Here is a 24,995-nt window from a genome sequence, read left to right on the forward strand (position 1 = left end):
CTAAAAGTTAATGACTATTTTACTTTAAAATTTTATATTTACAATATGCTTTAAAGGTCACATCTCTTCTATTTGCTGAATAAATATTGTAATGGCCTTTTAACCAAAATGGTAAAATTTCTGAAGTTAAAAGACAGTAAAAAAAATGAGTGCAGCAAAAGTACAAAGAAAAAATAAGAATATAAGCTTTGACTTCACTTTTCCTTCCTTATTTCAATGTTTCTCCTTCATAAATGATTGAAGGTTAAGAGTTTAATTTTTAAAATATGAATATTGCATTCAGTTTTAGTGACAACTACTATGTCATACCTACTTATGGTATGTTAATGCTGTGAGAAATTTGCATAAGTGTGTCTGAAAAAGGAATAAATCAAAGTGGTTTCATTTTAATTATTAATAGGTTTCCTGAGACCACCATCTGAAAATGTTAATTTCATAGTAAGTGTGTCATTGATGTACAGCTTATTGTGATGTATTTGACTTCTTCAGTAGCAGTTTCAATCATAGCCCAATTATAAACATGTTAATGAAATTGCTTTAGTGCAATGTCACTCTAACAGGCCCTCAGAAGGTAGTGTCATTTCTAAACACTCTATTGGCATGTATCTTTGATAGATTAACTGAAAGGCATAAGAAGATACAAAACATCCCCACTGACTTTGAAATCATAATAATCAGACTTTATCACTGACACCATGTAATTTAGTATGCTTACACTCATAGCTGATATAAAGTATCTAAAATAATTCATTAAATGTCGGTAAATACTACAGAAAATAGATATAATTGAGAGGATAAACTTCTGTTTTCTCACTAAGCAGAACGTTTCAGAATTAAACCACAATGAGCTTTTGAAATGTTGCTTTTACAGTCACAGGAGAAAGTAAATTCCACAATAAGGAATTGACTAATTGAATTATGTATGATTTAAATAGGTTTATTACGCTTTAGGCAACACATTTTGATCTAAGTTTCACATGTACAACATTTGATAATTTAAATCAGAGAATATTACTTTTTAACCCCTGATCAGAATTCGTTGCCATCATTGGGGGGAAGGAGGAGGAAAGAGGTACTTATTGACTATAAATAAAATACTTCTAATGATGAAGGGAAGTTTATTTTTATCTTTTTATAATAAATGGGTCATCTACCATTCATTTAAAATCTGGAGATTTTAAGACCCACGGAATCAAAGTTGAGCTGTGTTACATTGAACCCAAATTAAATTATAATTTAAAATTTTAAAAATTTAAAAATATAAAAAAATTCAAAATCAACTATCATACCACTGAATATTTTTGCCCAGCCTTATCCAAACATTACAAATTTCAAAAGTATCAAATATCTGGTGGCAGCAATAGCAATAAAGTGTATAATAATACTAAAATGTACAGTATTTATTCTTTAAATTATATTTCAGAGACTACATAGCGTGTAACACAAAATGCCTTCATATCTTAGTATAATTTGGATTCTTTCTCCTTTTCTCACTAAATATTCCCAGTCAACATATCCAGTTTTAGTGTGATAAACATTTTCATATTAGCCAAATGTTTTGGATTTATCCCAACTCAGTTCATTTCCTTTGTCATTTTTGTTTGTTATTTTAAAGGAATAAGATATTTATAAGTCATTTGAAAGTTAGCAAGATTTACTTAGTTCTGTGATAAAATCATATACATCATTAATATGTACTGAGGACATGATTTCACCTAGCTGATCAAAATTCCCCTATTTTAGGTGAGCAACATCTTCTATTAGTCAAATGACAAAGAATGGGTATGCAGTTCCTCTTGGATTTTTTGTAGTCAAAAGATCAAGAAATGACATCAACAGCTAGGGTCATCAGTCATTTGATTTAATCAAGATTCAAGTTTGCTTTCATGACCTTTTAAGTAAAAAAAAAAAAAACAACAAAAAAAAAAAAAACCTTAACTTTCATGGTTAAGAGGAAAGACTGTACTCCACCTCTTGGTGTTAATTAATGTCCAAAGGCCTTATAGAACAGAAGTTTTAAACTAATGACTCAAAATTCACAAATACGGCCTGAATCAGTTTAAAATGTAATTGGGTTATATTTAACAAAATAAATAAATACATGATACAACATAGATACTGTTAATTTGTGGTTTTCTAAGTAACCTTTGACCATTTAAATTACTTTATAGATGATAATGGTCAACCCTGACCTGGGTATTCAAGAAACCTTGAGGTAGCACTAAGAAAAAAGGAAAAGACCAAAACAAAAACAAAGCTACCAACATAATGCTTCCTTGAAGGAGTGATTAAATATGGGAAAATCCCAGGAAGGAATATGTCAAAGATCTAAATCATGAGGTTCAGGTGGTAGGTGATGGTGAATCATTGTGTTCCCAGTGCAATGTAAAAGTTTCCATCTACAAGAGCACCAGTAAGCGTAAATGTAATGCCACATCCTGTATAGTCACTGATCTTGTCACAGATGTAGGATAACTGTATTGTATCACCATGTCTTTGTCTGCTGTCTCTTGATCCCCACCTGAACCTGATTCTTACAAGACGTTACTGATAGCTCTGGTGTCTCTGCTTGCTATCCACTAAATGCCATTATCAACTTCTACTCCTCTGGGCTGGAGCAGGACCGATTCCATTACTGTGGTACCATGCTAGGGTGTAGGGTATCACCATGGGCCTGAATGCTATTTTTTTTGTTTGTTTTTAAACCCTTAACTTCTGTGTATTGGCTCAAGTGGAAGAGTGGTAAGGGTGGGCAATGGGGGTCAAGTGACTTGCCCAGGGTCACACAGCTGGGAGGTGTCTGAGGTCGGATTTGAACCTAGGATCTCCCATCTCTAGGCCTGACTCTCAATCCACTGAGCTACCCAGCTACCCCCCGAATGCTATTTTGATACCTCTTCTGCAGCCTGACTCTATCCCCTTGTTCCCATACTGAACTGTAGTCCTCCCTTCATCTCCCATTCCTGATATTGAGCATTGCTGTGTGTTTTCCCTTCTACTTCCTTCCAGTGCTCTGAATATATTTACAAGGGGCCAGAGAATGGCTGGAAGGAATTGGTGGTATGTTGTTGTTGGGAACTGGCTCTACCCTGCTATGTTGGGGGCCAATGCCTAATGGCCAGAGCATCACTGCCACTTGCCAGTCTGTCATAGTTGATGAGGTGAAAAACCAATACATGAGATAGATCATATCACTCCACAGCTTTCTGGCTCATCACCCTAAAGCCTTGATTCCCCTTCATTTCAGAGACCATGCTCTCTAAGGAAAATCTCCCTGCTGCCATTTGTCCTCAACTGAAAGACCCGGGAGGACTGGCATGGCAAATTCACAAAGTTTCTACCAAAACTGGAATGTCTAGTTCAGCACAGCCATCTATGCTCAGGAAAAGTCAAAGCAAGAAACAAGATAGTGAATCTAGAGACTATCCAAGGCCAGTGATGCTCTCTATTTGCAGACACTTGAGCCAACTCAGGGCTCCTTACTAGAAGTCGCAGAGAATTACAATTCATAGGTCTGTTTTGAGAATGGAAAGTTTTAAAACGGATTCATTAACCCTGATTGTCCTCATTAGATTAACTAAGGTGTAAGTTGTACATTTATCTATATCTCCAATTTCAAGAATGTCCTTGAACTCTTTAGAATTATTTTTTTCCTGTAAAATATCTCCCCTAATTGTTTGTTCCAGAGAATCAAAATGTTATAACCATTGGCATAATTCAAGTTGACCACCCAAATCCTAAATTAAAAAAAATAAATAAATAAAATTATTTTTTTACAAGAAACAGTTCCTTCACCACACTTGTTAATTCTAGGGATCTGTCTGAAAATTTTATTCTTATTGTTGAGATTCCTCATGCTGACTCTCAGATGGTTTAGCCATTTTTCTCATGCAATTTGAAAGATTAAAGAATATTTATTCATCTGCATTGATCATTACCAATAATTCATTTAAATCCAAAGATTCTTTTTGTATTCATACATAAATATGATTCCCTTAAACAGGGAAGGGTCTTCTTTCAGTAAGTAAGCTTCTTTGAAGGTATTAGGATAATGTCAACCATTACCAATACCAAGACATCCAGTCCTAATAAGTGCAGAGCACATTTTTTTCTGCATTTATTCTTTGTTCATGAGAGGAAAATCTCTTTCACATCTTCAGAATTTAGTTCTTTCTGGTTACTTTGATGGTAAATTTATCTCTAAGGAAATCTCCTAAGAAAATGTGGAAGAGGCTTTAGTTAACAATCTAGAAGACTCAGCTGATGGACTTTAACATAACTTTCAGCAATTATCTTCCAGATTCAATTTTTAAGGCTAGAGAAACATAGCTACATTAGTCTCCACTTGCTCAATGGTCACATTTTCATCTCTAATCAACCAAAGGGTGATTGAAAAACTGATATGCAAATTCCATATCTAGAGACATTTTAAGTAGAATGAAGGTTAGTTGGTGCCCACCTTATTTACTGTCCACTTCTCCCTTCAATTAGATAGATCTATTTCAATCTTGCAAAAATATACCAATTCTTGTGGGATAACAATAACTCAGGCCAGTCTCTGGATAGTTTATGTTTGATATTGAAAAAGAATAAGAAAGTGGTAGGAAATTTAGCAGTTAAATAAAGGAGATTTATTTAGCCATAGCAAGGAAAAAAATATATTGAGGACACTTCAAGTAGATTTATCAGAGTAAAGCTCCATTGACTGAGTTGCCTATTGTGTTTTAGGAATGAACATCAAATAGAATGCCTGGAGCTCCTCATATTTTTTTGTACTCCAGGGAACAGAAAGTGAGTCCAATAACCTGAAACTTTAGTCTCTGAGTTAATCAAATCTCCAGGGTGTTTTTAGTAACTTTCAAGGAGAATATTACTAAAAAGGGGGAGAGGTTGGGATATTGCCTCACCATACCAGGGTTTCTTGGAGACACAGTACCTTGACCTAAATGAGTAATTCTTAGCATAGGAATTTTCTTGAACCTCATCTGGCCAGTGGAAATCTTGTCCATAATATGGCTGATCTCTTGACATCTTCAAATCAAATCATACAGTTTACGTTTACATACCTTTTCCTAGAATAAGCCCTGAATCATTATTTTGCTTTTTGCTTTTTTTTCTCTCAATTTTATCATCCTAAAGCACTCACTTTGTTTTATGGAATTAGCAGGCAGGAATAGACTTGTTATTTATGTGGGAGTCTTCCTTGAGTCAGCTTTCTATCTTTATTCAGAACATCAACTAATTAAGAATTTTTTAAAAGACTAGGAATAAGAAAAAAATATATCTTACAGTTGACATAGCTTAACCTTAGAGTTATAAACAAGCAATTGAAAACAAAAAAATAGAAATGAGAAAATAAATGACATCAACCCTGATTATAATTCTATCCAGACATTTAAAGATTTTAAATTGAATGCCAAATCAAGGAGATCAAAAGAGCTCAGAAAGGAGCTTAGTCAGTAAATATCTGATTTATTTGTCAAATAGCTGACAAGTTAGCATATGAACTAATTTGTAAAATGTATCAAAGAATAGTGATAAATGATTATCAACTGTATAATCTTAAAAAGGAAACAAAGAGGGGGCAGCTGGGTAGCTCAGTGGAGTGAGAGTCAGGCCTAGAGACAGGAGGTCCTAGGTTCAAACCCGGCCTCAGCCACTTCCCAGCTGTGTGACCCTGGGCAAGTCACTTGACCCCCATTGCCCACCCTTACCACTCTTCCACCTATGAGACAATACACCAAAGTACAAGGGTTAAAACAAAAAAAAGGAAACAAAGAAATACATCTTTATTTTATTTATTAAAATTTTAAATATTTTTCCATGGTTACATGATTCATGTTGTCTCTAACCCCTCTTCTGGAGTCGACAAACAATTGCACTGAGTTATTATACTTGTGTTATCACTTGATACCCATTTCCATATTATTCATTTTTGTAATAGAGTTAATCTTTTAAAACCAAAACCCCAAGTCATACACCCCTATAAACAAGTGATAAATCATATGCCTTTCTTCTGCATTTCTACTCGCAAAGTTCTTTCCCTCCATGTAGATAGCATTCTTTTTCATGAGTTCCTTAGGGTTATCTTGGATCACTGCATTGCTATTAGTAGCAAAGTCAATTACATTTGATCATTCCACAATGTTTCACTTTCTGTGTACAATGTTCTCCTGGTTCTTCTCATTTCCCTCTGCATCAGTTCATGGAGGTCTTTCCAGTTAATATAGAAATATTCCATTTCATCATTCCTTACAGCACAATAGTATTTCATCACCATGAGACACCATAATTTGTTTAGCCACCCCCCAATCAAGGGATGCTCCATCATTTTCCAATTTTTTGCCACCACAAAGAGCACAACTAGGAATATTTTTGTACAACTTTTTTTATCTCTTTGGGGTACAAACCTAGTAATGCTTTAGTAGTATTACTGGATCAAAAAGTGTGCATTTTTTAAAGCCCTTTGGGCATAATTCCAAATTGCCTTCCAGAATGATTGGATCAATTCACAACTTCACCAGCAATGTATGTGTCCCAATTTTGTCACATCCCAAAAAACATTTATTATTTTCCCTTACTGTCATATTAACCAATCTGCTAGGTGTAAGCTGGTACCTTGGTGTTGTATAAATATTGATTATCTTGGCAAGATAATCAACTAAACACAAAGCTATCCCAAGAAAAATGAAAAATGGATAAAGAACTACAAACAGAAGAAAAATGGAAATACAGATTTTGAAAATAATCTTAAAAATTTTCTCCATCAAGAACAGTAGAAATATCACATTTGTACCTTTTGTAGTCTCAGAGTAGCTTATAGAAGAGATAGAAATAACACCAAACAGAAGATAGATAGGAAAAGGAGACAAACTGAACCAAGTACATGTTAAGATCTATGTTGGAAGTAGCAGAATGGAAGAATATAAAAGATGTCTGAGGAAGATTCCAAAGCCATGGGTGGCAAAATGTACCATAATACTATTGACAAAAGGATATAAATTCCTAATCTATATGCTAATTTATTCATCCAAATAAACATGTTTTATGAATCAAAGTTTCTTAAGTGAAGGTTTTATTAAGAAATAAGGCAGCTTTCTCGAGCATTTTCAGCAATTTACCTCCATCCTTAGCATTTGAAAATACACTGGAAGATATAGAAATATAAAGTCTCGTTTTGCTCTTTAACTGTTGATTTTGAAAAATTATTTGATTGGATTAGACAATAATACTACCTGGCTGGATCTAATATGTTTGCAAAATTATTCAAGATTCTTTGTGTTTTGTAGCCCTACAAATAAACCTCTTCAAAGACTGACCATAAAACTTCTGAGATGTAAAATATGCGAATGTTTGTTCACCAAATGTTTTTGCTACTTTATTATAAGACATAGAGTGCAGAATTTTCACATCAAAAAGAGATTCCCTGAAGATGATAAGGTCTTATAGATTCTATGTTGTAATGTCATTGTGTGGATTCCATTAAGCCCTAAAACATTACAGAAGTTCCTGGAAGAGATTTGTAGTCACTCAAAAAAGTTTAGTTTGCCTAATTACACAAAAAATACTAAATAGATGAAAAGATGAAAAACATCAACTACTCAGATTTCAACATATATAGGTTGAACTCTACCATACCTCAGCCACACACAATGATCTCTGTATTCTTAATCTTGCCATCACCTGCAGATATTTCACATTGATGTTCAAGAATTCCAAAACCTTATCTGACCATAATCTATTGGTTTTCTGCCTTTCTCTGCCTTTTCTTAACCAGACCTTATACTTCATCCTCACATGTATAAAATGATTGTTGTCATAAAATTTACTTCCATGGAACATAGGAATAACTTTCTATAGTGTTTTCTTACTGAAGTTTGAGCTGCAGAAACTTTACTGATTGGTATTGATATACTCATTGCACAAATCTAATTTTCCCTCCAGTAGGCTTTTACATTGATTGAGTCATCATTTGACAAATGTGGATTCTGTATTCTTTCTCTTAATCAACATGGGTTGTAAATATTCTTTGTCTTTTTATTCTGCACTATTATTTTCCATATTTTCCTAAGAATTCTTCACAGGACATCTACCCAGTATGCTAGCAACTTCTCTTTCAGTTTTTTTGTTTTGTTTTGTTTTGTTTTTTTGGGGGGGGAGAAGGAAGAGAGACAGAAAGAGAGATAAAGACAGAGACAGAGAGACAGAGAAACATACACAGAGAATAGAGAAAGCAGAGAAAGAGAGAGACAATTCAAATTATTAAAAAAAAAAAGATTTAACTTTAAAGATATCTTTTAATCAAACCACAGACCTGGAAGAAGACATTGAGAGATCACTGAAGTCATCACTTCTCTTCAGATAAAAATGAACTAATCTATTTTTAAAACCTTAAAAAGGAGGAAATTACATAATATCTTTTCATAGTTGTTTTGAAGTTAACCCTGTTTTAACTGTCAGAAAATTCTTGCTCAATGAAAGTAACTTAAATAATGGCATTTTGGCATCATGGAGAGTATGTAACACTTCAAGTCAGGGAAAAATTGATTGAGATCCTACCTCTGACCCTTATTACTCTGTGACCATTGGCAAGCCTCTTGATTTCTCAAAGAATCTGGCAGCTCTCAAAGACTAAATTACAGATAGGTCGTGATCTCTATCAGTAGTTACAACTCCCACACTGACGAAATCAGAAGTTATTGAAGAAGCTTTTTGAAATTCTCCATGTACTAATTTGCATCTCATCCTCACTACTTTTCACAAATCAAAACAATGCTAGAACTTATATTTTTTTTAAATCTTTGCAGATGGTAGTTCCAGTATTCTAGACTGGATTTTGTCTTGTATTGAACATGTCTACATCAAAGAGTTTTAAAAACATAAATAAACTATAAATATAATAGTCCCACAGAAAAGTGGAATTGGGGAATAGAATAATTTTCATTTAATGACTAAAAAAATGAAAGTTAAAGGTTTGATCAGGGGGTCTTTGACATTTAATTTCTAGTGGGGTGTCTCTTCTATTCTAAAATTTGATCTTTCAATCATATCGTATTGAATGCTCATGCATTTTTAACTTTGATAAGAAAATATTTAAGAGAAAGATTTAATCTATTAATTAAAAAAGCCTTATTGAGAACCAACTATACCCAAGTCATTTGTATTCTATGTTCCAAAAGCATAAGTTCAAAAGATTATTTATCTAAATCCTTCTAATAACTTGAACAATAGATTTCTTCATCCTATTGGTCTTTCTATATGGATATTCAGATCTAACCCCTTAGGGGTTAAAAATTTCTTCCCAAAAGCTCTGTTATTTTCTGGGGCTTCATTCCTTTATCATAACATCAGCCAGAAACTAAAAGACCTAGAGAACTTGACAAGCAATAGGGTATATTTCCTTAATTTGGATTCTTTCTTGTGTCTCTTCTTTCATAGTGATGAGGACCTTTGGCTACAGATAATCTCCCTCTTCTAATCCTGATACTTCTAGGTGGTTTAGTGGATAGAGTACAGGGGTTGGAGTCAGGATAACTTGAGTTCTAATCTGGTTTTAGACACCTACTAGCTGTGTGATCTGGGCAACTCACTTAACCTCTGTCAGCTTCAATTTCTTCAGCTATAAAATAGAGATTTTGTACTGAATTATTTAAGGATTAAATTCAATGTTATGTGTTAAGCATTTATCAAAGTACCTGGGACACACTAGGGGTTCAATAAATGTCTTCTCCCCAATCCTGTTGTCCTCATGTTGTGGGGGGCTATAAGTGAGACCCTGGGGTTCAGGATGGGTTCTCTAAGAAGGGAAGCAGAAAATGGTTTGCAAAAAGGTAAGGGAAGGAGTTTTGCAAGAGCAGGTCTCATGTCAGGAATGGATGATGCTTGATTCTGGAACACAGAGGGAAGATTTAAAAAAAAAAAGGAGCAGCAATGGTCAGGAGGCTTTCTTAGACTTCCTTTATCTTGGATGTTCAGGAACTGGAACTTCCTCTCTAGCTCTGAAAGCTGAAGAGGTTTGGTTTCCTTTCCCCTGAAGCCGAAGCTATCAAATCTGGTGTTCCTGTCTGGAGAAACCCTTCAATACTTGAGATTCAACAGTGTTTCCTACATATTGAAAGTGTTCCCAACTGCTCTGAAGACCTGTGATCCAGTTAACCTGTGTTGGTGTAGGCCAGAAGCCAACTCTGGCTAGGCCCAGCTAGGATTGAACCTAACCATACTGAATTCACTCTGAAGAGACGAACAGACCTATTTATTCTACAAAAGTAATCTGAGAGAATTAAATAGAGTCAGGTTAGCAAGACAAGTTTTGGGGATCTAGAGATCCAGGTCAGGGCCTAGGAAGCTTGGAAGAAAATGAAGAAATCTCCACGTAGAGATCTTAAGTGGTAGGAGGCTATCTAGAACCCTTAGAGCTAGGAAATCCTAATTCCTTAATCCTCCCCATCATATTACCTTCTTTCCAAATAAACCCCTGTCCTGTTTTTTCAAAACCTGTCTAGGATTCTGAACAGCACACTAGTCACTGAGAAGCAGGCTCACAGTCCTCCATCATGAAAGGTACTGAGGAACCAATTAAAGCTTGGTATTTCAACCTTATCAACACCATCCCATCAAGGATCCACACATTTCAGGTCCCTTTGCAAGAATGCAAGACTCCAAAACTTAGCTTAAAAATAAAAAGAGAAAGTTATTAATTTAGAGAGTAATGCTAAAAGGACAGGAGACAGGCAAGTGTGGACACTGCTCCCCAATGTAATGGATTCAGGATCTTTTTATAACCTATTGACCACAGGTGCTACATGACTGGAGAAGAGTATGAGTTCAGGCAGAAGTGTGTGCGTGTGTGTGTGTGTGTGTGTGTGTGTGTGTGTGTGTGTGTGTGTATGTGTGGCGGGGGGAGTTTGGTCATCTGATCAGGGTCAGAGTGGAGTTTGAAGTCCAAAGACATAGGGTTTGGCAAGGCATAGCATAGAGGACAAGTAGATGTCCTAGATGACAACCTAATGGTAACGGGGTATAACCAGAATATGTATATCTGTGTCCATCTCAGAAACTAGGGAAAAATCCAAAGGGAATATTTATCTCTGGGGTCTTTCTCATTGTGAGTCTTTGATGTGCAGGGTCTCCTTTTCCTCAGCATTAACAAGAATGCAGGGAAGCAAAGAAATTTTCCTGCTTACAATTTGACCTGAAATGGTTCTATAATTTGGGGTATACAAAGGGAAACTCAGAGTCCCATGCCACCCTGAGCTTTATGAGCAGGATTATTTCTAATCTAGCTTTTAAGGAATATTTAATGATTTCAATGTATAGATGGGAGTTGCTTTATTGGAAAAGTGCACTGGGGCAGAGTTTTCATCTACAGAATCAAACACACACAAAAATATCAAACAAGTATATTGTGAGACCTTGTAATCTCTATGTCTTTCATTTACATATGAATTGGGAATGTGTTTCACTATAGATTATTGTTTGAAACAGGCCATTCCTAAAACCATTTCAAGAATGCTTTATATAGGGAAATCTAGGTTATCTCAGTGGATAAAGTATCAGACCTGGATTCAGGAAGACCTGAGTTCAAATTAGCACTCAGTCATTTCTTAGCTATATGACCCTAAGCAAATCACTTAATCCTAATTGCCCAGCCCTTACCACTCTTCTGCCTTAGTATCAGTACTTAGTATGGATGCTAAACAGAAAACAGAAGGTAAGTGTTTTAGGGGGGGAAAATTCCTTGTGTGAGTGGCTTAACTACTTATAGGATATAATTGTGATGGAATATGACTTTGCTGTAAGAAATGACATTTAGGTTAACTAACACAAAAAAATGGAAGATTTACATAAAATTAGAAAGAGTAAAATGAGCAGTCAAGAGAATGTTACGTACAACAACAGAAGTATTGTTTGAAGAATACCTTGTGTTTGTTTACCTCCAGAAAAAGAACTATATTATAAATGGAAACAAGAAAAACATTGTTTTATATAAACATTCTGTCATATGATGCTTTCTTTAGTGTGAGGAAGGGGGAAAGATACTTCAGTTGTTCAATGTAACAAACACAAAAATAAATTAAATTTAAAAAGGAATGCTTTGCACATCTACATGTAAATTAGCATCATGAAGATTTTATATAGATTTTCTTTAGATGGGAAAGTAGACATATAGTTTGAAAGGTGATATTTCCCAAGTCACCATTTTCAGTATTAACAAATGACAGAATGAAAATTAATAAAAGTACATTGAGGTTTAAATTTCTGTGCATAGTTTATTAGAGTGTGGAAATCTGTTAACAAAGTTTTTTTGCCTTCTTTAGTTAGTTAGGCAATTGACTATGAGAAAGGAGAACAGCTTAGTTTTATAAAATGAGCAAAATTGTGAGCACTATATTTCTTTTTCTGATTGGCCTGAGATTACATCATGACAATCGCAATTAACAGCAGTGGCCCAGAATCAATCTATACTTTATTGTTTCTTACTCTCAGAGGCTGCATTGAGTGTTCCATTATCTGGGAACAGAAAGGTGTGTACCATTTCTCCCTTCTTGGCTTAAAGCCTTTCCAAGTGAGTTTATCATTAAGGCAGCAGCTGACTTTGATACCATTTTTATCCTCAATGAAAACATCTAACAACATTGCCAAAAACATCATGCTTAAAAGTATAAGAGCAAGCATACAGCTTACTTCACTCTGTTTGTGCCTGAGAAAGCTTGAGAGCATTGGTTGTTATTCAGAACTGTGTAAGTGTGTCATCATGGACTTGGTGTAAAATAGAATTGTTGTAGGCCCATGAAATCTGGACAGTAAAGCAATGTAATGCCAGGAAATTGAATCACTTCCATCTGAATAGGAAGATTCTAAAGATCACTTGACAAGATAAGGTCTTAGACACTGTGGTCCTTTTTACAGATCAACTGCCAAATATTTAAATTTGACTGTGGAGAGCACAACTCTGAAAGACTGGCCATGTTTTTCCATCCCAAATATTTATATGGGCAGAGCCTTCCAAAGTTTTTTATTGGTCTAATCAAACATTCACCCAGATGTAGTGATGTCATTTTGGTTCTTGTGTATGAAGGACAACCACCAACTTATTTATATAGCCTAGAATTGAATTGCTTCCATTATATGTCATACTTTTTCTCATTATAATCTCTTCTAACTGTTTACTAATTTTAATGATCTAATTTTACAGGGATAGCTGATTGCATGGTTACTTTCACTTCAATAATTAGGTTTTTTTCCCTTTATATTAAAATACAATCAACATTGACACCTATGTCTCAACTGATGCTTGCCATGTCTAATATTTAGAAAATCTTTTTTTTTTTTTTTAAGGTTGCTCAGGTGTACAGGCAAGAGAATTCTCTGTGGTCAATAGTTCTTGTACATTCTCTCATTTGTTCTTCCTGACTTCTTGGATGCATTTCTTACCATCTTTATTATTTTCCTTTACATTTAAATCAGCCAATATCAAGCTTCATTATTTACTTAATCGTGAGAGTTGTATCAAGTTCTTTGTAGAATTCCTCTGTTTCTTCATTCTCTGTAATGGATGCTGTAACATAAATTACAATCATTTTTGCGGTGATAATTTTGTAAATGCTAACCATGAACACTATAAAAGGAATTGACCAGATATCTCAGGATATGTTTTTTGTTGTCTTGTTGCAAACCAGGAATCTAACTCCACACTATCCTTGCTTTGCTTCTCCATGGAGTACATGTGATTCCTTCTTCTGGTTTTGTTTATAGAGACAAGGCCAAGATTGATTTGATTTAGCCTTTCCAGGATTATTTCCTCTTTTTGCTCACTGAATAAGAACTTTCACATTTAAAGTAACAATAACTAAGTTAAAGTTTGACAGCACAAAATCTTTGTGATGTTTGGGTGTCTTCTGTTCCCCTTTTCATCACTCTTCACTAAAGAATCTTAAGGGGACTGTTCAGAATTGAGAACCACATTGTATCATATAAAAAACATGGTATTCTTTCCATGCTGAAGAAAAAAAAAATTGAACTTTAAAGTAGAGGAATGAAGTCTACCATTCACCTTGGCAACTTTTGACATAGTATTTCCTCTTGACCTAAGTATTCCAAATTAGGGTAGAATGTGACCAAAACAGAGATCACATTCATTCCTTCTAAATTATCCTTTTCATTTTACTTGTTATTCAGTCATTCAGTGGTGCCTGATTCTTCCTGGTCAGACCGTCTGTGAACAATACACCTCAATACTATCCATGAGGTATTCTTGGCAAAGATACTGGAGTGATTTGCCATTTCCTACTCCAGTAGATTAAGACAAAGAGAGGTTAAATGGCTTACCTAGAGTAACAAAGCTAATGAATGTTTAAGGCAAATTTGAACTCAGGTCTTCCTGTTTCCAGGCCCAGCCTGGACTGTATCCCCTGAACTGTAGCCTATCAGTCTACTGTTATTGTTTAGTTGTTTCAGTCTGTGTGACTCTTCATGACTATTTGGGATTTTCTTGGCAAAGTTTTTTGGCATTTCTTTCTCCAACTCACTTTACAGATGAGGAAACTGAGGCAAACAGGATTACATGCTGCACAGGGTAGCATAGCTAATAAATATCTAAAACCAAATTTTAATTCAAATCTTCCTGATTCCAGGCTCTTCCCTCTATCCATTGAGTCACTTCATTCTACTATCTTACCCCTAAAATTATTATTTTTTTGTTATTGCTGTTCAGTCATTTCCAACTCTTCTTGATCCCTTGAAGGGGGTTGCGTTTTTTGTGATTTTTTTTGGTAAAGATACTGCTATTTTTTTCTCTAGCTCATTTTAGAGATGAGGAATTGAGGCAAATAGTGACTTGCCCAGGTTACACAAGCTTACTTGCACACTAACTTACTGTTAAGATTAAAAATGATAAAGACATACAGTATAAGAGCAAAGCTTATTTTAATAGCCATGTTCTTGTTGGTGAAATATCTATGACCAGGCTTGACTACCTTTAAATTTACCGCCGGAGCCCATCCTCTCTTTTGTACGCCAGCCAGTCACCCAGCAAACCCAAGAGGTCTTCTCTAGGCCCTCCTCCAAATTTAAACTGTCCTATACGTGGGGGATGTCTGATGTCCCCCCACCCAAAACTGGAAACCGGAAAACCCATTGGATTCATGGGAAATGTAGTCTCATAGTCCCCACGTGTCCATAGGGAGTCTGCTAGACACTTACAAATAGCACTTCCCTGAATTTAAAACAAACATTACACAACTAGTAAATGTCGGAGGTCAGATTTGTACTCACAAAGATGAGTTTTTTTAGCTCCAAGACTAGCATTCTAATCACTGTGTCAACTAACCACCTTATCTTTTTACTTGCTATTACTTCCCTGGTAGAATGTAAGGTCCTTAAAGGAAGGAATACTCTTTTATTCATTCATTTTTTTTCTGTCATTTGTTGTTACTTTTGTTAGTAACCTTAGCACCTATCACAAAATATTTTATATAGGAAACATAAATTTAGTATTTATTGAATCAAAATGAATTCATATTTATCAACTTCTATTTTAATTATGCCAATGAACTGAACATATAATAGTTGAATGACAGTGACATGGTAACTGCAAAGGTCAGCTTCTGAGAAAGTTCTGTAACAGTTTTATAATTCATGAACACACAAGTTTAAGAAGAGACTAATCTTATTTTTGAATTCTAAGATTTTAATATATTCTTATACTATACATTATTTTGGTGATTTTTGTTATTCCCTTTATTAGGGCATTTTATGTAAATTCTGGATAAATTTATCCCTTGATAAGTATAATATTATGGCTATCTAGAATTATTTGAGTTTGTTGAAAGAGTTTGTTTGTTTTTTTGTCCTCTACTGAGGCCTGACAAATGGAAGAAAAAAAGTGTTTCTCATTTTCACACAGAATACTATGATTTCCCACTTGGCTCAGTTTCTCTCTTTCAATCTGAATCATATCCTCCCACTCCTTTCTCTGGATGTTAATGCTATATTTATCTGAGATACTGAGGGAAAGGAATCACATTGTTTTGAAGGACTTATTGTGATTCATAGTTTATAAACATTTCTTTGTAACTGATTTCATTTTCCTCCTAGGAGTTGAATTAAATAATGGACAATGGCATTCCATTTTCTTATCTGCTAAAAGAAATCACCTGAGCATAATGATAGATAATGATGTGACTTCAGTTCCACATTTTGTGCTGCCAATGCAGATTTATTCTGGAGACATCTATTATTTTGGAGGTAAGCGAAATGGCCAGAATATATGGGAAACTGAACAATGTCTCATCTTTACAACATTTTGAGATAGTCTTTTAAATGGATTCTACTAATAAAAGAATGTTCCTTTTTTTTCCTTTCTGTGAACATAATAACCACCTTTACAATTAAGAGACTTGGTGAGATGACAAAAGATTGTGGAATTTGTCCTAAAATGCATGTCTACCAGATGGTCTCATTCAAATTCACTCTATATTTAGCAGGATTGAGTTTTTGTGGTTCATACTCTATATCATTTCTTCATAACCTTAATAATATATTTTATGATAGAAAGAATATTCATTTTTTCTTTCTGATCTTATGTTCTAACCCTGATACAATAAATGGGAGTTTTCTGAAGGATATTTCTAATATCTCTAGAGTATTTTTATTGGTTTCTCACTTCCTAACTTGTTTTTTCTAAATGTACCATACTGAGCAGACCAATAGTTTAAGTTAACTAGCTATTTCAACTTACAGGGTTTAGAAGTTACCAAGACAAGCCATCAGCTTTTTAAATTCTAGCAAGTGCTTTAGACAGCAAAAAAGGAAGCAATTTACCTTTTCAGTGATTTTTTTCTGGAAGCCTAAATAGTGTAAGGTATATTTAAGTCTGAAAAAGCAATCTTTTTAACAGTAAATAATCACTGAATAGCAAGGGATTAAAACACAAAGTTGGTTTTTGCCCTAAATGTAAAATTATAAAACCTGTCAAAAGGAAGGATTCATAATCATTAGAGTGGGGGAGAAGTACTTCTCTTTACTCCATTTTATTTACTCCATTTTGTTTCGCTATTCACCCTTCTTCACCTGGAAAATTACTTCTGAGCTACTATGGTGGTAACTTAGCTAATGATAAAATGGTAATAAAAAAACTACCCAGAAATCACAAGCTATCTAGCCTTTAAAATCTCCAAATCTAATTTTAAAGAAAGTAAGTTATCATAGTACATTACATTTAAATTCTTTCCTCAAACTACAACTCATATATTCCCATACTAATTTCCTCTTGTTAACTTGCCACTTTTCTTATCTCTTTAGTCTTTCACAAAAATTCAGTGACATATCCTTAGAAAAACAAAGGTGGGACTCTCTGACTTTGTGCTTCCATTTTATCATAAGGGCCAAAGATTGAGTTAGAAAATAATTAATAGTTCATTATTTATTTTAATTAAATGATCAATAATTAATTAAATCAGACAATTTAACAATTTCCTGGAAAGCCAGCTAATTTATCCATTTTTATTATTTAGCTAACTGAACCCCGAGAATAAGCCTCTGTGATACATATTAACATTCTGCATTTTCAGTCTGCACTGAACAAATAGATGCATTCCAGTAAAATAATAAAATGATACATTATTGCATTAATGAATCAATATTGATTAAATACTTCTCATGTTTCATTTATTATGCTAAGTGCTAGTAACAAATACAATCCACTTTTTGGTCTGCGTATGTATATGATCAAATCTGTCCTTCATTTCCATTCCTTTGACCACTACCCAAGTTTAAACTCTTCTCCCTTCTCTCCTAGATTACTGTAAATAGCCTCCTAAGTCATCCTCTTTGCCTCTAGGTTCTCTTTTCTTTGATCCAGTTCAGCTGTGAAAATAATCTTCCTAAAGTATATCACATCCTTCCTAATCACATCATTTCCCTGTTCAAAAAGCTTCTTCAGTGGCTCTCCACTGCCTACTCAGTCAAATGCAAACTGCTTAGCCTGACATTTATGACATTCCCTAATCTGACTATAACCTACCTTTCAAGACTTATTTCATAAGACTATTCCCAGACTTGTCCTGATTTGTCCCACCCTCATACACTTTCACACACTATACTTTCACACATTTTATGCCTGACCTAGTTAGCATTTCATGGCTGGAGTTCTTATAATAGAGACAACACTGCCTAGAAGTTCAGTAGGACTTATGTGCCCAGGAACCTTTTAATGTGATTGTTGGATTGAGGAGACAGATGCACCAAGGGGATTAGGATGCAGCACTTTGAACCTGGGCGAATTAGGACACCAGTTTGCTAAAAGTTCAGTAGCTGTGATTTAATGACTGAAGCTGTGAGCTTTGATTTTATATCTTGCAAGAAAGATGTAATTGTGCTCACCCAGAGACCTGTAGGGTGAAGGACTCTCCTAGCACTGGTAGATTTAAGTAAGCCTTTCAGTACTCTACTTCTGACCATTAACCCTTATAAAGTCCCAGTTTTAAAAGAAAAAGAAGAATGATTATTCAGACAGAATAAGGGATATACTTTTGTTATTCATTATGGGCTTATTCTAGCAGCTTAATTCTAGCAGGAGCCGAATAAAAAGAAAAGAGAGTAGAGAAACTCATCTGCCTATTAATAATGCTTAGATGAGGAGAGTGGGTCCCCAGATCATCTTGCCCACTGGGAAACAACTATTCTCTTAACGAGATGACTTGAATCATCTGGTGACTAAGTCTTTTCTTGTCACCAGCTGTATACTCCTATATTTTGTTTCCTCTTTTCCATGACCTTTGAAGCCTGGGTGTGATGCCAAAAACACCCAGAATTTCTTCTGTGTTTTGATCATGGGAAAGAATTAAAGAATTTCCTTCATATACTTCCTATTTTCCTGGTTGGTTTGCCCAGATAGAACATTTATAAAGAGTACTGAATACTCACACTCTACTTGGATCCCAGATTGATTCTCATACATCATTAAACTCATATTTAAAGACATCTGAAGAGGCCAGACTAAAGTTTAATATGTGGAGTTGTGGAAAATTCTTCATCTTCTTCCAAGTTAGAATATCCTAAAACGAGGTATTAGATGGTTCACTGAATAGGTAGTGGGATCTCTAAATTACTACATCCAGTTAGACTTGTGGTTGTCACCTGTAATTACTCAGAGTCATTTGAAGGACCACTCCTTCTCAGTCTTCTTTACTGGATTAGCATTCACAACACATCCTCTAACTCTCGTTATATCATGTATCTCAGTCCTGGACCCTGGTATATTCTCTCTCTATGCTCATTGACTCACAAGACGTTATCATTTTAGGCTGATTACTCCCAGATATTTCTATCCCTGTTTTTCTTCAAACTACAATTTTCTCATACCAGCATCCTCTTGGAAAATTCAAGCTACATGTCCTACAAACATCTTAAATTCAGTAGGTCCAAAACTAAACTTTTATATCTCACCAAATTTACAACTCTTCTTAAATTTACCTATTTTGTTGAATGTACAATCTTTCTTCTAATCCCCAAGATTCTAACTTTCAATCAAGCCACATATCCAATCAGATGCTAGATCTTGTCTTTTCTAATTCTATGGCATCTCTCAAATTAAACTCCTTCTATCCATTTATGCAGTTATCACTCTGTTTCAGGCCCTTATCACTTTTCACTTTGACTATTGTAATAGCTTCCTAATAGATCCCCTTTCCGCAATTTCCCCCCCTCTTAATTTCACCCTTTCTAACACTTTCAAACTGATTTTTCTTGAAGTGCTGATCTCAATAAGCTATTACCTCAAGTAATAATAATAGCTAACAGTTATATAATGAGCTTTGACAGACTTTGGAAAATAGCATATGTGAGAAAGGTCCATTTTGCTATAGTCCATGGAATCACAGAAAGGTGGACATGACTGAATAAGTAAAAAATAAACCAAAAAAAATCCCACATTTATAGAGTGCTTATTGTATGCCAGGCACTGTGCTAGTACTTCAAAATTATTATCTTATATAATCTTCAGAGTAGAGCTGGTAGATAGGCACCATACCCATTTAACAGATAGGAAACTGAGAAAACACAGTTTAAGTGACTTACTTGGGGGTGCAGAGCTTAAGTGGCTTTAGTGGCTTAATTTGGGACAGGCAGTGGATATCACAGAATAGAATGCAGACAGACACAAATAGAGGCACATTTTTAACCAAACATTTGTTGAGAGACAAAGCCTATCCTCCACACATGGAATCTCACCATAGCGGAAATCTTGAATCAATGAAACATACAACAATGTATTGATAAGTATTCTATTTCAAACACAAGAGTGTGAAGGGAAAGAGAGGTTCATTTCAAATCATCAGTTAAAGTGATAGGGATGGCCATTTATATGGTGTGAGGGTTACTGTACTCCATTTAGGTTGTAGTAACAAATAACAGAAAAAATCAAGTTCCAAAGCAATTATTTAAAACTTTTCTGCATTCTAAGCTGGGCTAATATTATGACAAATGAGGGAAATATGGCCCTGGGAGAGCACCAGCATAGCTATCCTTCTGGGCCCTGATTTACCAATCTTAATGTCTTTAGATGCCCCCAACCTAATACCTTCAGCTATCAAATGGTAGAGCCCCACAGGCCAGCTGTGTGGACAACTCAAACAGCCTCTGAGTTCTTATAAAAGGAAGGAATTCTGCCAAAAAGCCTTTCAATAATTGGCAGGCAGGAGAAAATTTTAACAATGAGTAGATTAGAACATAGTTAAATTTTGAACTTGGTGGGAAGAGGACATTGCCATACTAATAAATGATCCTCTGTGGATAGCTGAAACAAGTTATTAGTTTTCTGTACTTCATCTTGCAATAAAACAGAAATTGCTTTACTGAGAGACCTCTGACGACAAAGGAGTCACTTAGTAAAAGTGGACTGAAGTAGACCATGCTACAGTCTTTAATTTATGGCAGTTTTCTTGAATTACCATATGCAAGATTTATGAAAGACATGATGGACATCTCCAACGTCTGTCTATGTCTTCAACAATTTAGTTGAATTACAGACAAATGCTTTATCATTATGATCATTTTTCAAAAAAATAATTTATATTTCAATACTTCAGGATTGTCAGTTCATTGAGATGAAATGTCCCTTTCATTTACACAGATCATAACCTCTCTATATCTCTGGAGATGATTTTTGGGAGTAGCTTTGATCCAAACTTTTTCTCATCACTTTCTGGCCATACTGATGTTCACCTTCTCTGAACTTAGCTAATTAGTACTTGGACAATATCACTAGATATAGCCCATCAATATAGATGATACTTGAAGCCCTTCTGCATATCAGAGCCTGAAATTTCACCTGCATATCCTTTGAAAACACAAGGACATTTTTACAACATGAAGAAACATTGAGTAGAATTACAGTGGAAAACCGGAAATATTATCCTTATGAAATAACTAATTTAATAGAAAATCTAAGCTTAAATATTGATTTAAATAGTTTTTTTTCTGATTTCATTTTGTCTTTTGGTACTACAATTTGTCAATACTGAATAAAAATGCTTTTTCCTTTTATATATTATTGTCATAGTTGTAATTGAGTTTTTTTATAGAAACTTTTATATTTAGTATTTTTCAATGATCTTTTGTTTAGTAATGATAGAGGTTCCCTTCTATTATTGAGGTTAATGCAGCAAAGGGATGGATCTTTTTCTATACATACTTTGGTGGTAGAAATAAATGGAAGCTAAAAGAATTGGAGTCTCCTGCCCTGCAAGTATTTACATTAGATGAGGAGCTTATAATAGATGCTTTTCACATTAACTTTTAAAGGAATCCACTTTTCTTATTTTGTCTTTAAAAAACAATATATTTCATTTTCATTTAGTCTATGTTTCTTCTATTATCTGTCTCCACATTTTCATCCAAGAATTCTATCTTATATAATAAATATTTTAATGATAAAGAAAAGAAGAAAAACATCAGCAAAACTGATTAATATATTGAATTAAAATCTGAAAATAAAATGTTCCACACCCACAGACATACCATCTCTGCAAAGAGATGGGGAAAGATGTTTTCCCTTATTTATTCTTTATTGTCCTAATTTTTATAATTCTGCGACATTTATGACATAGTTCTACTATTTGCATTTTTATAGTCCTTGTTTTTTGTTGTTTTGTTTTTTTTTTGTTTATTTGACTCTACTTGCTTCATTATATTTCAGTTCATATAAGTTTTTCTAGGTATTTCTATATTCATAGTTTGTAGTGTTTCTTTGATAGGCTTATGGATTCATACAGAGATTCATAGATTTAGATCTGAAAGAGTATTTAATGGTAATTAAGTCTAAATCTCTTATTTTATAGAAAAGGAAGCTGAGATGGTGAAAGATTTTTTTTCTTTTAGAAAAGCTTTTCTAGTAGCTATTGCAGTTCTCCAAGGTTCATCTAAGGTGAAAAGTATTTCTCAAGAATTTCAGATGTTTCTATCATTGATGTATCTATTTTAGTGTGAACTAGCATGTTACAAATTGAAGTATCAATCTATTGGTCTTTTGATAATTTATAAGAAAATAACAAAATTTTGATTAGCAAAGCTTTATGAATATCATAAGAAAAGACCTTCATAGAAACTATAGTTTTCATTATTCTCTCAGCACAGTGACTTTCTCTCATATGAATTTTGTAGAATGCTTTTATATTCACATTTGAGAATAATTATCATTTGCCATTAAGTTCTCTTTGAAAAGGAATGATTTCATTTAGATATACTCATTATGCTACAGGTTTAGAGCATGGCATTTCCATTCATAAAATCTGGCCAGAGTAGTGAAACCATATAATATACTACATTCTTATTCTTCTCTCTTCCTTTTCTGGAGAACATAATGTAAGTTACCTAGTACCCTCAGGAAGTACTCAACTTTTCAGATTTTCTCAAGAGCAGTGCATTCTTTCTAAGAGAACAATAGACCTTGTACTATTCAAATCATAGAAAATATCCCTGCCTTAGAACTTGGTCTTTAAATAGGCTTAGGGCTGAAAAATTCATAGTTATTTTATTTCATTAACTATATTACTTAAGAGCTGCCTGTGGGGCTAAATATGTAATTACTATCTTGAATCTCTCTTAGCTCTCTTAATCCTTAGTTTATTGAGTTTAAAAGAAATGAACACAATGTACATTTCTGATTTATCTTTTCCTTTCTGAAATCCTCTTTGCTTTTACTGGCAGCTCCTTGATTTGCTTTTGTTTTGTCTGTAATGGGCATAATCTTTTTGCTCTAGGATAATTTGAATGAAATGCCATCTGGAGAAAGGAAAATGAACTGAGTAAATAACTTCTTTACAACAGACCCTGCATCATATAATAGAAAGTATCTATACCTCTTATTATTCTAACATTATTTATTGACTTTTGAGTTCTAATAAAAATTATACTCCACAATATAATTTCTTCTTTGGAAATTCATTTCATCTTCTGAAGTAAATTTTGAAAAATCACAACTATTTACATATAATCATATAAACTGAAGAAATAAGTAATGAGGCTCTTCAGAGTTTGCTTCATGTTTGATACATCTTAAAATTTTTATGAGGTTAGTGTACAATGCTACAGTGTTCATAGTAGTTTTGAATATGAATGTAAATTTTCATTTGTGTTAGAAATGTGATTGGGAAAATATAAAAGTACAGAACTACATTATCATAGATTGATTACTGTAGCTAAGAAAATACTGAATCCCAAATTCTTCTTATTCCTATTCATTGTAATAGTGATCAACAGGCATATAAAATTAATGAGAAACTCAAGAAAATATAGAAACCTTTGAATGTTTTTCCACATTATTTTCCCAAATGCTCCATAATATTTGTTTCCCTTTGACAAAAAATGTAGAACTTGAACTGAAACCCAGAACAATGGTGCTCTTGAGGTTAATACAATTAAATGAAATTTTATTACTTAAATAATAACATAAATGCAGAAAAATAAAAGATACAGAAATTGGCCATGGAAGACAATGATCCAACAATTTACAGAAAATATTACTAAAATAAAAATAAATGAGTGTGGTATTTATGTTTTTTTTACAATTACCTCTTCATTTCTCTTTCTTACACAAAGAATGAATGAAATAAACTGCTATAACTTTTCATTTCATACTATAATCAAATGTACAATTTAAAATATTATTAAAAATAGAATATTATTTAGGTAATTTTCATCATTGTTTCATTTTGATAAAATTTTGTTACATAGCATATTTATTATTAGGTTAACTTAATATTTCTTATAAATAGTTTTAAAACAAATTTACCATTTACTGTTACAATGCTTTTTTAAAACTTTTATTTCTAAATTTATCTTTATATGTCCATTATAAATCTCCATTTCACCACTACATTTTTTGTTAGAAGATTAATAGAGACCAGAATAACTTATAGAGTACTTTAGGCTAGCATATTTTGCATTATCTCACCTTGAGTCAATATTGTTTGGTTAGTGCAGGGATCAGCAAAGTATGGCTCTCGAGCCATATCTGGCTCTTTTGAGGGCCAGATATGGCTCTTTCTGCAGGAGCCATAAAGTCAATTTTTTTTTCAGTCACTGTTACAGGAGCGCGCACTGTGAGCACTGTACGGCTCTCACGAAATTAAGTTTAAGAAAAATGTTGCATTTATGGCTCACGGCCAAAAAGGTTGCCGACCCCTGGGTTAGTGTTATAATCTGATGCAGCTAGGTAGATAGAGTGCTTGGGCCTGGAATCATAAAAACATGAATTCAAATCTGACCTCAAATATTTACTAGCTATAGGACTCTCGACAATCACTTAATTTCTTACCTCAATTTATTGAAGAAGGAGATGTGCAAATGACTTCCTGATCGATTTATCCATTTCTAGGCTCTCTCCAGAAATCCAAGTCTGTATAACCTACACCTTCTTGGCACCTCTAACCCTGAACATTCTATAGGATTCTCAAATTCAAAGTATAATAAAACTAATTTGTCTTTCCATAAAAAAA

The 24,995-nt window shown here is 34.0% G+C and overlaps 1 protein-coding gene across 5 annotated transcripts in view; it reads left to right on the forward strand.

Annotated features, from left to right (window-relative positions):
- LOC123235194 (contactin-associated protein-like 4) overlaps nucleotides 1-24,995 on the forward strand; it is a 433,004-nt gene that overhangs the window by 211,311 nt on the left and 196,698 nt on the right. For 4 of the 5 annotated variants that reach the window (XM_044661292.1, XM_044661308.1, XM_044661323.1 and 1 more), the window contains one exon: nucleotides 16,096-16,245. The exons of the other annotated variant lie outside the window; for it this stretch is intronic. In XM_044661292.1, coding sequence (XP_044517227.1) covers nucleotides 16,096-16,245 — 150 coding nt within the window. The remainder of the gene's footprint in view (nucleotides 1-16,095; nucleotides 16,246-24,995) is intronic. 5 annotated transcript variants of the gene reach the window in all.

Source organism: Gracilinanus agilis, chromosome 1 (assembly GCF_016433145.1).
Source record: "Gracilinanus agilis isolate LMUSP501 chromosome 1, AgileGrace, whole genome shotgun sequence".
NCBI classification, from domain to species: domain Eukaryota; kingdom Metazoa; phylum Chordata; class Mammalia; order Didelphimorphia; family Didelphidae; genus Gracilinanus; species Gracilinanus agilis.